General features: G+C 45.8%; 1 protein-coding gene across 1 annotated transcript in view; it reads right to left on the bottom strand.

Moving 5' to 3' along the window:
* The window catches only part of FAF2 (Fas associated factor family member 2), a 362,642-nt gene that overhangs the window by 81,623 nt on the left and 265,917 nt on the right, over positions 1 to 15,102 (bottom strand). Inside the window, exon 8 of the mRNA XM_069651461.1 lies at positions 12,541 to 12,718. Coding sequence (XP_069507562.1) covers positions 12,541 to 12,718 — 178 coding nt within the window. The remainder of the gene's footprint in view (positions 1 to 12,540; positions 12,719 to 15,102) is intronic.

Raw genomic sequence — 15,102 nt, 5'->3', positions numbered from 1 at the left:
TGCCACACTTCCTTCCAGCCCCCAACCATTGCTTCAGGGAAGGCTTAGAGTTTTTGTTTACAGTTCCTTCACCAGGTGCCACCTTGTGGTTCTCGGCACTTCTCAGAATGAAGAGCTTTGAGGCAATTGTCGTCATGTCCTATACATTTTGCAATTTCGTTTGCTCTTCCCAATGACAGGTTTTGCTACTTCTACATTCGTGAAGGTTAGAGCGGAGATAAATTCTAGAAAAGCAGCTACTGCAAATCTCAAATGAAACGAGCAAGCTACAGACAAAGAGGTAAGTACCCCTTAGTCAGAACAGTACCTTAGGTTAGAAGAGGATCCAGCTGGGTTGTGTCCTGGTTGCAGTGTTGCAGATCCTGTGTTCCTGGGCCTCAGTCATGGGGACAAGAGGTAGGACGTCTGGAGGACACCTGCACAGCAGTTTAGACATCAGCGGCAGCTACAGGCTCTTTTCAATTCAGCGGCACTTCACGATTTCAGCTATCGGCAAATAGCACAACCACAGATCTTGGACACTGGATGGGCTTCCTTCGGTCCGAGTCCAACACTCTGGTGAGGTGACTTGAGCTTGTCCTGCTTCGGGAGGGTCCTCGGGATCTTCCTGGAGCTTTGGTCCGGCTTAAAGATATTGCACTAGACTACAGATTTCTCGACCCCTGGCACTCGGTTCCAGCAGCAGCAGCAGCAAAGAAGTACAGCCAGTTGGGGAAGGTCTTCCAGCAGAGTTAGTCTTTCTGGAGCTTCTCTTGTCATTTCGGAAAAGGAGTTTCAGCACAGCAGCAGGGCTTCATCAGGCAGTTCAACAGTCAGTGGTCGACTGTGTTCCGTTCAAGAAGCCTCGCCTTTTATGCAGGTTTCTCCTATTCATGCACAGCCTGTCACTCACAGCAGGTTGGCTATTCTTCAAGGACAGCCAGCCAATCAGGACTGGATGCATTCAGTTAACCAAGGAGACTAAGGACGGGAGTTTTGGGCACCTCCCTCACTTCCTGCTTTGCCAGTCACTGGAGACAGACGGGTTGCAGTACTGAAGCCGCGTTAGGGAGAATTCTTAGAAATGTGCTAATTCCACTCTACCATAGAGACCCCCAGCTCTTTTGCTGGACTCTACGACTTTTCATTTTTTACCTGGTGAGAGCGAGACCCTTTTTCCCACTCTCTCATGTATTTTTAATGTGATTTTAACTGTTTCTTTTGGTTTTTGGAGTCAAACTCCATAGGCATCTTTTTACATTGTGACATACTGCACCTTCAGTGCAGTGGCGCAGGGAAGTCTTTCAGATTTCCCAAAGGTTTATACACTTTCTCTTGGATAAACTACTGTTTCCAAGAGCAGTAAAGTGAAATTGACTTTACTTACCATCGTAACTTTCTAGACCCAGCACACACTATCTTACAATAGGGAGCTGGAGGGGGTTACTTCGTATCCCCTTTGTCTAACTTCTCATGTAACTTATTTTACCCTTTCTACGATTAATGGCTGGTGGCAGCGGTTTACTTTTTACTACTGTGGTGTGTCTTTACCACGGGCTGCGTTCGCAGCTGCAGTAAAGCACCCATGGGTGCCATATTTGTCAAAAGGGCCCGGTCGTCTTTTTTCACCATCTGTCGAAAGCTCCTTGTCGAGATTCTCGGCATGCCAAACCAGGTTTGGTCCCTTAGTTCATTTTATCTTAGGCTGGATTTGCGAGTGAAGCCTGCCTTGGCTCCAGGGTGTCTGGTGGGGCAATAAGTGAGGGAGGTGCCCAAAACTCCCTGTGCTTAATCTCCTAGGAGACAGGAATGCACCCTTAGGTGATTGGCCAGCTGGCTATCCGGCAAGGACAGCCACCCTGCTGTTTGACTGGCAGCTAGCCTGGAATGAATGGGAGAAACCTGCATAAAAGACCAGGCTTTTTGGCTTGGAAGGCAGAGTCGACCACTGGGCGAAGGAATCCGAAGAAGAACTCGAAGACGACGCCAGCTGCAACTCCTGGACCGTTGGTTTGCCTGGTGAAGCCCTGCTGCTGTGCTGAAACTCCACTTTCGTTTCGACTAGAGAAGCCCTGCAATGACTACTTCTCCCCTTGAGTTGGTGGGACCAATCAACTCCAAAGTAAGGCACCAGGAAATCCTCTCGGAGTTGGTTGCACTTCCACTGCAGTTGCTGCTGGAACCAAAGAGCCAGGATGAGGAACACCAGTTCATGTGTGTTGATTTTAAGCTGGCCAAGAGCTCCAGGAAGATCCTTCGGACTCCCAGGAAGCAGGACAGACCGAGCCCCCTCAGAGTGCTGGACCCCAGATGCAAGGAAAGCCCATCTCGGCAGCCAGGACCCGCGGTGGTGCTGTTTGCAGTAGACGCGAGGAGCTGAAACATTGAATTCCCCAGAAGTCCTCCCTCTGGTCCCCACGACTGAGGCCCAGGAACACCAGGACCTGCAGAGCTGCACAGGAACAGAAGTAATCTGCTGCATTTTTCTTCCAACTAAAGGTACTGTACAGTTTAAGAGCACTTCCCTCTTGTTGTAGAATCTTCTACTATTCACAAGTCTAACAGCTTGTGGTCCAAAATTGATTCTTTTTCTTCAAAGACTTCTAAAACATTGTGCAAAGACTTTTCTTACTTACCTGCAAGAAGTGCCTCAGCCACAGACTTTTGCCCATTGACTTTGGCTTAGCCCGTTTCACTGAATGACTCTCCTCTGACATTCCTATCCTTCCAGGAATGCATTGGGGCAGGGAAGGGGGGGGGGTCCAAAAGTATTTCCCTGCTTAATATTTGTGATCTCTTATTTGTTCTAATAAGCTTTTCTTTGACACTCATCTCAGTAGTATTCTAAATGCCAAGAGTAATAAATCAATGTACACAGCGTCCTAGCTATTGAAGTCACCGGAGGGTGTAGAAAGTGTGCGTCATCCCCAATGGGTGTTTGCCCATTTAGAAACAGTGTATTTTGAAGGTATTTGTGGGTTGCTATTATATTGCTCCCTTCTAAAGAGGGCTTATTCAAATGATCAGTAAATAAATAATCATTTTATCAAGAAACCTTGTGTGTTTATTTGGACACTTGTCACTGTGAATCTTTGTCTAACTACTCTACAGCTCACATTGACCCCTCTTGAGATAAGTCTGGCTGCTCAGCCACACTACCAACCTGTGTAGTTCAGACTTATACCAAAGGTTGGGTCCTATTGCCAAGAGGCTAAGGTTGTTGTAGTGCACCCAAAGATTACTACCCCAAATCTTTACCCAAAAAGCCCAAAGGCAAAACAAAGGGTTTCAACCTGGTTTGGTGCACAGTAAAATCCAAGAAAGACCTCACAAGCAAGAAATGGCTAAAATAAGAAGACTGTGGCCATTTTGACACAATGTTATGTTATTTGGCCTTTATATAGCGCTCTATATTCCATTGGTATGAGCTCAAAGTGCTGGTAGGTTGAACGCCCTTGGGGACTGTGGTCCAGGTCAGTTGAGAGAGTAAGGTGTTGTAAGGTGCTTGGGTGCACCAGATGTTTGCAGCTGATGAAATTGCCTGATGGTAGCTGCATCCTAGCATTAGGTGTGGTGGTATTGATATCAGTTGAATGTGTGCAGTCTGGTGAGTGGACACCAAGACTGGGTTCTGGCTTTGTTAGGCCAGTGTATGACGCGTGTGTGCAGCTAGGCTAGTTTGTCATGGGATGTAGCTGCTTTTTATTAGAATGATGAGGTGTTCATGGGGAAATGTTCGTATGTGATCAGCTAGGCTGAAATTGATCAAGGGGTATAGCTGCACTCTAATTGTGTGATGGTGTAGAGTAAAGCGCGAGCATAGTGATATTGGGGGGCTAGGGTGGGTGTTTGGGTGGAGTTATGAACCAAGGAGATCACTGTTCTGCATTTCAAGGGTGCATTTGCATAATAGTGATTTAATACGCGTATTTAGTGGCGTCATTGCTCAGGATCTCATTGTGCATTAGTCATCGGGCTGAAAAGTTCAATCGCTAAAGATGGTCGGGATGGTATTACAGGAAGACAAGTTTTTAGAGCTTGGCGTAACGTCGTATAGTCTTGGGTGTGTCGAATATGTGGGGGGAGCGAGTTCCACAGAGTTGGGGCAAAGGGTGAGAAGGCCGATCCTCCGATCCTGACAGAGCTAGAGGTTGGAATCTCTAGGAGGGCAGTGCTTGATCTTAGGGTGCGAGATGGGAGGTAAGGTTTTATTTTTTATTTTATGTACAATGGGCCGGTCTTGTGCACAGCTCGGCGAGTAATGCATAGGGTCTTGAAGGTGGCCCTACGTCCAACTTGGAGTCAGTGGAGGGTTTGAAGAGCTGGCGAGATGTGGTCACTTTGAGCCAGGGCCAGGAGCAGTTTTGCAGCAGCATTTTGGACTCTTTGGAGTTTGTTGAGTTGGTATCCCGGAGCTCCTAGGTATACGGAGTTGGCATAATACAGTCTCGAAATCACAACAGACATAACTGCTGCCAAGTCCGTTTGGGTGGTAGGGGAAAAATGTGTCTAGGAAGTTTGAGGAGATAGTGACAGCCTTTTGAGACGTTGATCTGACGGGAGAGGGTTAGGCCTGATCCATAGTGCAGCCTAGGTTTTTCACTACATCAGAGGGGGCAAAGAGGGTTTGGGGGGCCATGGAAGAAGATGCGGTAGAAGGGCAGTATTGCCACACTTGTTTTCGATCCTTTCATCTACAACCATCAGGGTTCAAAAGGAGGTGGTTTGTTGTCATCCATCGGTCAATATCACGAAGACAGGCTGCAAGGTCAGGATGGGTGCCTGATTTGAGAATTTAGGATAATTTGGGTATCGTCCGCGTAGTTGTAGCAGGAGATGTTGTGCAGGCGCATGATTCCTGGTAGAGTGGTCATATAGATGTTGGAACAGGAGAGCAGATAGGCATGCGACTTGGGGTACTCCAGTGTTCACCGAGCGAGCAGTTAAGACAAAAGGGGAGAGCAGGGTTGTTTCCTGTTGCTGAGGAAGGATGCAATCAATTTGAGAGCAGTGCCACAGGTTCCTAGGGAGTGGAGGCGGTGAAGGAAGATTGAGTGGTTAACTGTGTCAAAGGCTGCAGATAGAAGCGAATCAGTGCTGCGCAGCCTTCAGAGTCTGCAGTGACCATGAGATTATGCCAGATCGAGATCAGAGTGGTTTCTGTTCCATGTCGTGGTCTGAAGCCTTATTGTGCGTGGTCGAGGAGACAGTTGGATTCTACAAAGGAGTTCAGCTGGGAGAATGCTGTCTGGTCAAGGAGTTTCGTGAGAAATCTGGTGTTGGAGATTGGTCTGTAGTTCTTGGGGTTAAGGGATGCCTTTTTTTTTTTAGAAGTGGCTTGATACTAGCCATTTTGAAGGCATCAGGGAAGATGCCAGAGGTGAGGTATTCATTTAGTATTGCTCTTGCATGTTCTCCTGTGCAGGTAGACTAGCATATTTCTTTTAGGACAGAGGCAGGGGTCGAGAAGTGTTGGCCAGAGCTTGTATGCAGTACCCTTTGGGACCACTACACACAACTATGACTACAGGTGTAAGCAAAACCAACCTTTGGTATAAGTCTGTACTACACAGTTTCTGGCAGCAGAGCTGAGCACCCAGGCTCATCTCAAGAAGGAATGTGAGCTGTAAGGATGTTTCACAGAGGTCTACAATCACAGGTATTCAAAAAAACTCTTACAAGCAAGGTTTCATGGTTAAACACGTATTAATTTGTTCAACAGTCAGTTATAAAACATTCACTAGAAGGAAGCAGTTAAATATCCATCAATACACTTCCAACTTCTTTGAAGGAGGAGTAAAAAGGAATAGGTTCAGAACATAAAAGAATTCCAATTTCTTAGACAGTGCAGATACTTTGAGTTCACCAGAAGAGTCAATTCAATTGGCTAGGCTAAAGTCAATGGGCTAAAGTCTTACATAGGTAAAATAAACGGTTCTGGCAAGTAAACAGTAAAGTCTCTGTAGAAGTTCTTAGCTTGTGACCCAACTTATAAAATTCTTCTGCTTACAAACTACTTCTGATTAGGCAGATGCAAAAGTTTCAAGCACTTTCACCGCAAGAGGTAAGTACGCAGTCTCGCTTCACAGTACCTTTCAAATGAAGAACGAGGCGCAGCTGAAGACTTCTGTTCCTGGCAGTTCATGCAGATCTTGCTGTTCCTGAGCCTCAGTCGCGGGGACAAGAGGGAGGACGTCGGGGGGGCTCCTGAACTGCACGGGACTGTTTGAAAAAGCTGTAACTTGGCAAATCTTCAATTGCGGTAGCTGCAGTAAAGCACACAAATTGGTATCCCTCTCCCTGGTTATTCGGTTTCCTGCAGCACTGAGGAAATTGCAACCAGCTCCGAGCACGGTATCCAGGTGGCTTACGGGTCGAGTTGATTGGTCCCACCAACTCAAAGGGAGAAGTCGTCCTTGCAGGGCTTCTCTGTCGAGATGAACTTAGTAATTTGGACCTGCAGCAGAGCTTCACCTGGCAAACAAAATGTCAAGGAGTTGCAGCAGCCGTCCTCTTAAAGCTCTTCGGTTCTTTCGTTCCAGTGGCCGACTCTGCCTTCGAAGCCAAGAAACTCACCTTTTAGCCAGTTTCATCCCATTCATTCCAGCCTAGCTGCCAAGTGGCGAGTGCTGAGGGTGGTACCCAGCAAGGTGGCTGTCCTTGACGGACCGTCAGCCAGCCAATCATGCCAGAGTGCATTTGGGTCTTCTAGGAGACTAAGCACAGAGTTTCAGGCACCTCCTTCACTTCCTGTCCACCCAAGACACTCGGGTGCCAGAGGCGGTCTTCAATCCTGAAGCATGGTGAGGGAACAAAGGGACCAAACCTGGTTTGGTGCGCAGAGCAAAACTCTAGAAAGACCTTTCGACAAAGAAACTGCGAAAAAAGACGACCGTTACCTGTTTTTACAGAGGTGGCTCAGACGCCATAGTGAAAAACATGGCTTCTGCGATTTAACGTTGCCGGTCTAGAAAAATCATGTTAGTTCATTGTAAAACCACTGCCACCAGCCATTTAAATAGGAAAAGTAGCATTTGACTGCTACATGAGTATATAGACACAGGGGATACTAGCAGTCTAGCACTCTATTGCAGGATAGGGTGTGCTGGGTCTAGGAATTTAAAAAGACTAGTAATGTCGATTTCACTTTACTTACTCTGGGAAACAGTTTATCCCAGAGAAGGTATTTAAACTGTGGAAACGCCTGAAAAGGTTTCCCTGTGCCACTGCATTGATGGTGCTGTGAGACATGAAAAGATGATGCCTATGAAGTGGTCTAAAACTCCATAACCAAAGAAAACACCAGAGTAAAACACATTTCAAAACAGAGTGGGAGAAAGGGTCACACTCTCCAGGTAAAAAAATCAAGTCCTCAAAATCCAGCAAAGTTGCTCGGGGTCTCGAAGGTGAAGGGAATTAGCACATTTTTGAGAATTCTCCCCCTACAAGAGGCGACGCAGAGGATTTGCTGGCTGATAGGTCATGGAATTAGTCTCTGGAGATGGGTTTGAAGGAGTCGAAAGTAGGGCAATTGGGTGTCGGGGCAATGGGATCAGGAGGGGTCGGTGATGGGAGGGGGATTGATGGAGGGGGGAGAGGAAAGAGTTTGGTGTTAAGGGATGTCGTCCTGTCAAGCGGGTGCTGTAGGAGTGCAGGGAGAGGGAGTTGCAGAGTGATTGTGTGGGGGTGGATTGGGTAGAGGTGCAAGTGGGATTGACAAATTGATATCGCGCCTTGAAACACTTGTATATAGGCGCGTTATAAATGCCATATCATATGATCATGTGGAGTTCTTTGCTGTGATTGCCACAGTTGAGAACTCAAATAGACTTTTTTGGCCTTTCGGATTTCAGCTTTGTACTTCACAGTGGTGCAGGGCAAACATGGATCTGCTGAGATCAGTTTTAGATGCTCGCCATTTGTGTTCAAGAGTTATTTTGTTTTTTTGCATTCTCAGGTGGGGCGTGAAACATGTGGGGGAGGGTCCATTGCGTGAGGAAGCAGGGTGCGAAAGGAATTGATTCATTAAGCCATGAGTCAATGGTTAAGTGTCTATCTGCGGTGGGGGGGGGGGGAGGCATGGTTGCGTTGCAGGGAAACAAAGGAGCTGGGATTCAGCTAGGTTGCGAAAGATGTTGACTTTGTTCCAGCATTTGAGATCTCAGGGGAGTTGTAGGAGGAGTGTGGATAGAGAAAGGGATGGAATAGTTGTCGGTCCAGATGAGTGGTTTGGGACGGGATAAATAAACCAGGTCATGGGGAGGTGAAAACTGCATCTAGGGTGTGCCCAGCTGAGTGGGTTGGACCAGTGGTATGATGGGAGAGGTTGAGTGCATCAAGACGGTCAACCAGCGGATGAGTCATGGGGTTGTTGGGGATATCGAACCAGATATTTACATCTCCTAGGAGTGTAAGTGAAGGGTGATATACTTGAATGGTAGCTACTGAATCACAGAAGTTGTTGGTGAAATGTCGGTGGTATCCAGGAGGCCTGTAGACGAGTAGGACCAGCAGGAGAAAGTCGGTGGTAGCGAGAGTTTTACTAGAAGGGATTCACAGGAGGCAATGCATGTCTGGGATTCAACGAGGGAGAGAGAGAAATGAGGATTGAAGAGGACCGTCACTCCGCCACCTCTGGAGGGTCTATTGTGGGTGATGAGCGAGTAGCCAGGGGGGTGAAGGCTTCATGTGCTACAGAGGCAAAGTCGTCCGAGAACTAGGTTTCAGTGATAAAAATGAGGTTGGGCTTGTCAGAGGATAGGAGGTCAAAGATGCTGTGTCGGTTTCTCACTACAGAGCGGGCATTAAAAAGGATGCAAGTGACTTTGTGGTGGGATGTGGTTTTCATGGTGCGGTGGGAGCTTGAGGGACATGGGTGCTCAGTAGGGTGGTGGGTGTGGTAGGAACATTTGGGGTGGTTAAGACAGGTTGAAGTGGGTAGGGGAGGGGCTGGGTGCCAGTGGACATTGACTGTCGAGTGAGAGGGCTATGTCGCTGGGGGGCGGGAAGAGGAGGCGGGCTGAAGTAGGTATGAGAGACAAGGGGTGAGTCCAGGGGGGGTTGGGAGGGTGGTGAATGGATCAGTTGGTGTGTGGGGGTTTAGGCAGGTAGATTTTGGAATGAGTCTGGAGGGCACAAGGGGTTTAGGTGTAAAGGGTGAGAAATCAAGAGAAAGGGGGTGGAAACTGGGGCAGGGGTGAGGGGTCATACTACAACATGGGTGTTATACTGCAGGTGAGGATTCAGCCTGTGGTAGAAAAGCACAATGGTAGGAAAATTAAACCAGTGCCATCAGCCATTTAAAGTAGTGAGGGTGACAAAAAATGTAACATGAGTAAGTAGAAAATGGGGCGACTAAGTAAACACACCCAAAGCACCCCCTCCCCAGCGCTCCACATAAGATGGGTTGCGCTGGACCTACAGAGAGAAAAGGTAAAGTCAATTTCACTTTACTATTTTTGGGAACAGTAGTTCCCACAAGAATAGGTATTTAAACCTTCACATAAATCTAAATGATTTCTCTGACAATGCACTGAAGCTGCTGTGTCACCATGGAAAAGGTAGATGCCTATGGAGTTCGTCAGACTCCGAAAACAAAGTAAACACAATCCAAATCAGATCAAAACAGGAGAGAGTGAGAACAAGGGCACTCTATGCAGAGTTAAAATGAAAAAGTCCTAAAGTCCAGCAAAAGAGCTGGGGGTGTCTAAGGTTGAAGGGAATTAGCACAGGAATGAGAATTCTCCCCAAAATCCACCAAGTACTTCATCCACCCACCTTCCGCAGGATACTTTTCCATCTTCAGTATTTTCACTATACAGCCCACATAATGCCTTCTTAGGCTGATCAGTGATGTCAGGACGCATACCTGCCACAAAGTAATTCTTCCACTTTGCTTACATTTGTCAGGATATGTTCTCACACAAAAACTGGGGTCGCCTTCCTACACCAAAGCTTAAATAGGCTCTTGGTTCTCCATCATGGTCTTCGCTCCAGCAGGGGAAGGGATAAGCAATTATTAGAGCTGAATGGATAAAAACAGGGAACACCACAGCCCTCTTCCATTACCAACTGAAGGGTAGAAACAGCTTGGCAATTGTTGAAAAGGGAATCTTTCATCATTTCTTAGTCTTTAAGGCATTTTAAACTCTACCTTTGATTTAAACAGATCACAAGACCTTAAAGTGGGTTATGAACACAAACAGAGAAAATACCAAACGGCTCAGGGTTATGCCATGGAAATACAGACTCTCTCAATGGTTTAAGGTTGAACCAACAACCACAGGAGGACCATTATGTGGAGATCTAGCCCCACTGCGGCAATGCTTTAGAAGGTAAGGCAGCAAGGTACGGAAGAGGGATGGGCAGATGCAGGCCTCTGATAAGTGTCGTACCAGGCCTTTTTTACGTATCAAAATATTGTAAATGCAGCACCTTTTATTTTCTGTGTGCTTCATTTTGTGCCCAAACGTTCAAAGTTCTCAGATAGCTTGGGAAAAAGTTAGGAAGATGGTCCTGTGGATGTAATGATTGATCCAGAAGAAGGTCCAAGGAGTTTAATGGTGTGTAAAATGTTTTTCTACCTTTTGGAACAAGTGTTGCCAGAGCCAAGAGTTGTAAAATCAAAGTTCTTCACTAACTTTTAAAGAGTGGTGATGGAGGCACTGGCAAGTATTATTACTACTTACTACCCGTAGTCCAATTTTTCCTCAGACTAGGCAGGTCGAAGGAGGATCGCTGGCGGTAGGTTTTCCTGCAGTTGGATCCAGTAGCAAAAAGGTCAGGAGCTGCAGGTGCAAGCGAAGTTATGGATGAGTCCAGGAGCAGAATACAACCCTTTCCAGTGGATGAATGCAACTGGAAACGATGCAGGGGCTCTTCTGAACACTCTACCATATGGGGGATGGCTGGTTCCAGCGATTCTCACTGTGCACAGCGACAGCAGACATTGCAGTAGTCGTGGTCAAAGAAAGCCTTTCGGTTCCAGGCCCCTTGTTGTTGGGACATTGAAAATTCGCAGGAAAGCGACTTATGGGACTATCTGGAGAAAACCTAAGTTCTGAGCAAAAATGTGGAACAGCGACAATTCTGGTGCAGTAGCACAAAATAGAGTTGGTCAGCCCACTGGTTGGCCCAGGGACACCCACCAAACTGCAGGAACACGATATGATGTCGAGACTGGTTGTTCCCACCCGTCCAACGGGTCGAAGCACCAGTCAGGGTCTTTTGAGCTAAGCAGGACATGGCACCACCAAGATAGCAGCAGGAGTTGAGCGCCAGGCCTCTTCAGGACAGGTTCAGAGGTCTTCCTATGTCTGCACAGCTATAAAGGCTACGTGGTGACTCTTCAGATATGTTAGAATGGATGCATGGCTCATCTTATACTAAATTCAGGTGATTGCAGAAACTGAAGCCCTCCAATTGAAAGATCGGCAAACTCATGCATATACTCTAGTCTAGACACAACAAAACCAGTTTGTGGATTGGGACCAGACAGTCCCAATCAACTTCCTGGTTTCTAACAAAGATGGCCTGCACTAGCCCACGAAGAGCACTGCTTTCTCGGGCAAACGTATGACCATAAAAAGGAAATGCCTGACCTGGCAAGACAGGAAAAAGGTTAAAGAACAAGCGGAAAAAACTTGTGGCACGGCCATGCTAGGACACTAGCTGCAGTCGTCAAACGCGGTAAACGCAAGCTAACAAAAAATACAGTCAAAATGGTAAAAATATAACTGCTGCAACAAGCTGGTCTTTAGGCACATTTCAAAAGTAACCAAAACTCCTTTGAGTGTAGGTCTAAGGTGGTACAAATGTATCCCCCCCCCATTGCACTGCATTGTGCAATATGAAAAAAGGTTACCCAAAATAGATAACGTGCAAAAAGAAAAGGGGAACCCAGTTTCCCAGTACTGACAGTCTGACGGAGTAGTCAGTTTCCCCATAATAAATTAGCAAAAGGCCAGAGAAACTGAAGGCTTCACTTCACTGTAAAGTCAGGACAAGGTGTAAAAACAAAAAAGTTCAGGGGTCAATAGAATATGAAGGAAATGTTGCTCCAAGAGAAAACTTTCCCAACACAGCCAACCCGATTTCTCATAACATGGACTTTATTCACAGATACAAACCTGCATTCCAAGCAGCCCAAAAGCTTGGAATGCCCCAATGGGGAACACAGTCATCAACACTTAAAACAGAATTTCTCCAATCCCGGCAGCATTGTAGATTAGAGTTACGTTTACTTCTTTTATTTAAAAATCAGGACTGAGCCTATGCACCTGTGTAAACTCTTTGTGGGTGCTAATGGAGATATTCCCATCCAGAATGGGCCAACCCTGTCACAAATGGCACCGTTGCCAGTGTTAAGGGACCCTTGCCCTGCTTGGGGCTTTAACTTGGGCAGCGGGCCGTTACAGACAGGGTCAGCCCACTCTGGTTGGGAATATCACCCAACTACTACTAGCAATTACTTCATCCCTTCTCTATGCAACATATGATAGCCACCTATAGCACACGGCAACTTTTTTTGCATATTCATCCAAAGAAACACTGTGCGCGCACCTTTCAAGTCTCTCCGACACCAAGTAGGTGCGGTTGGCATCCATGATGAAGGTGAGCTGGTTAATGAGGTCTGCAGACTGTATCAAACCTTCCAGCCGACCCACCACTGTCATGCGGCGGTCCTTGAGTGTGATCATGGCCAGGAAAGGATATGTGTTCTCACGGAGCGCCTGGGAAACTACCAAGAAAAAGTAAAAAAAGACACTTAATCTCTGCAGGACACTGGGAGAAGGGAGTAGAACATTTCCTGGGGGGAGGGGGGTGACTAACAACATCAAGGAAGCTGGCTTTTCAATGACACATTTTACAACCCTGTGGCTAGAAAGCAAATTTCTAAAAGGCAAACACCTGCTTGGCTGATGCATTAAATAAGTGAGGTTACTAGGATTTATATAGTGCACCACTCATTTGCATTGTCTTCTGGGGCTCTGGCAGATCTAAAAAAAGAGGGACACAGGGTTAGGTTACTGAGGAAAGGGGGAAATGTAAGATCACTTTGCTGTTGTGGTAAGCAATGCAGACCCGAAATGTCCCGAGTTCTGCAAGCTGGTCTGAACTTGGTTGTGTGTTTCGAATGCATTGATGCATTTGTGTTGAGGTGAGAGGATCAAACAGGACTTCTACTGCTTTCCACTACTGATCCTGGCCATGAGTCTTACAAACTTTGCTTAAAAAGGTAAAACTTACAATGAAACTCAGCCAGCAGCTCAGATTATAAATTATTAGCACAAAAGGTTTGGATTGCCTCAGAGAGCAAAGTAAAAAGGGCCACCGTGCCAGGTCTATGCACGGCACTTAGTGCACTGGGCAAATTATAGTTTTAAACAATTGTACTGGTCTGGTAAGGTTTTCTGAGAAAACAAGGTCAGTGGTCAATAAGGATCAAGTACAACCAAACATTCAACGGTTGCATTGCTGAGCAGCAAGGTATATACTCAGGAGTAGGTAGGCTTGACGTGAAGTATTAACAATTGCTAAGACTGTTAAGTAAAAGATCCACAACTAAATAAACCAATATTTATCATCCCGTTGTATAAAGCTAAACCCACTAACTGTTCGAATGGATTACTAAACGCTGGCCTGGTGGATAGATGTTTAGGAGGCCCCTGTTATTGGATGAACGGGGAACAACTTTTAGGAGTATAGTCAGATCAATTCAAGGTAGCTTGGGGAGTAGGCAAGACCAAGACTCAGGATGGGTGCGAGTGTTCAGGGGTCAATAATGAGTCCACACAGTGAAACACCAAGGATTACACTTGGACAGTAAGTATATCAAAAATAATACTAGTGTATTATAGGCCCAAAAACCACACTGTGGATAATGACTACAAGCAGGTCATATCACAAAGGCATAACACTATAAAATATATACAGTCACTGAGTGTACACAAACAAATTACTTTCCCCAATACCTATAGGAGAAAAGGTAAGTAAATATTGGTAGCACTAACAATCCTCAGAAATTACAATCCTAACGTGTTAAGTCCAGCCCTAAGATGAATGGAGCTTTGTGCCTTAAGTTCACAAGTTTCCAATCGTTTTTGGAAGTAGGAGAAAGTTTGGAGGTAGGTTCCGAGTGTTAGGACAGTTTTTCTGAAGTCAAACTAAGGGCTTAGCAAAACCATTCAATGAGGCGGTACAAGACTCACTCTTAGTATAAGGCTGCACCACCAGAGTATAGGGTAGCGTAGACAGAGCAGCCAGGCTCATTTTAGGAGGGAGAGAGGGCTGTAGAATCAGTAGAAATGAACTTGTAACAGAAATGATCCAAAGAAACACTGAAAAACTATGTATTGTAAAAATAAATGGTGTATTTGAATACAAGTAGGCCCATATAAATCTTGGAGGGAAATAAGTACCATCACATTATTTATAACTACAATTTTTAAAACTCAGCATTATGCTTGAAGGTGCACAGACAAAAGCTTAAAACCTTATTTGGAACACACAACAGGAGTTCTAGGGAACTGAAAACCGTTACTTTTAGATTACTTTCAGTAATACCAGGGTTGTGGACCCCATCAGTTGTGCCGTGACACTCAGCAAGCAATCACATAGTAAAATCAACTGGACAGTATACTTTTCTGATCTAGTGAAACAGATTCTAGGAACAGTATAAACCTATAACTCTGATTCAGGATAACAGTTAATCTAGGGGAGTTGGATCTTGGGGTGTAATATTCAATTACAGTTGCTTTTCAGTTCACAGACTAGAAGCAATGTCTCAAACTTGTTTTAATAACAGTTATACTCAAGTAAAACCTCTACACTTCAGGAGCTATAAGCAACTTAAAGGCAGGTATAAATTTAACACTGTTTTTGTGTCTGTGTAAAACAGATCAGGGAAAGCAAACCCGAGCGTTACACTGTATGAATGACTCAAGGTTATTCTTGTTAGGTAAAAACGAATTCAGACTTATTCTGGACAGGCTAACAGCAAGTCAGGTGAAGCAAGACCCAGTTGGGGGCATTCAAACATTTATCCTAACGGGAATAGTGAAGTGAAACCAGCAGCATTACTTTTTCTAAGAGGCACAACCAAATCACAGGTGAGAATGGCAG

The sequence above is a fragment of the Ambystoma mexicanum genome, chromosome 3p (assembly GCF_040938575.1).
Source record: "Ambystoma mexicanum isolate Mex_15411 chromosome 3p, UKY_AmexF1_1, whole genome shotgun sequence".
NCBI classification, from domain to species: domain Eukaryota; kingdom Metazoa; phylum Chordata; class Amphibia; order Caudata; family Ambystomatidae; genus Ambystoma; species Ambystoma mexicanum.
Note: the sequence above shows the minus strand (reverse complement) of the source record. Positions and strands in the feature narration are given on the sequence as shown.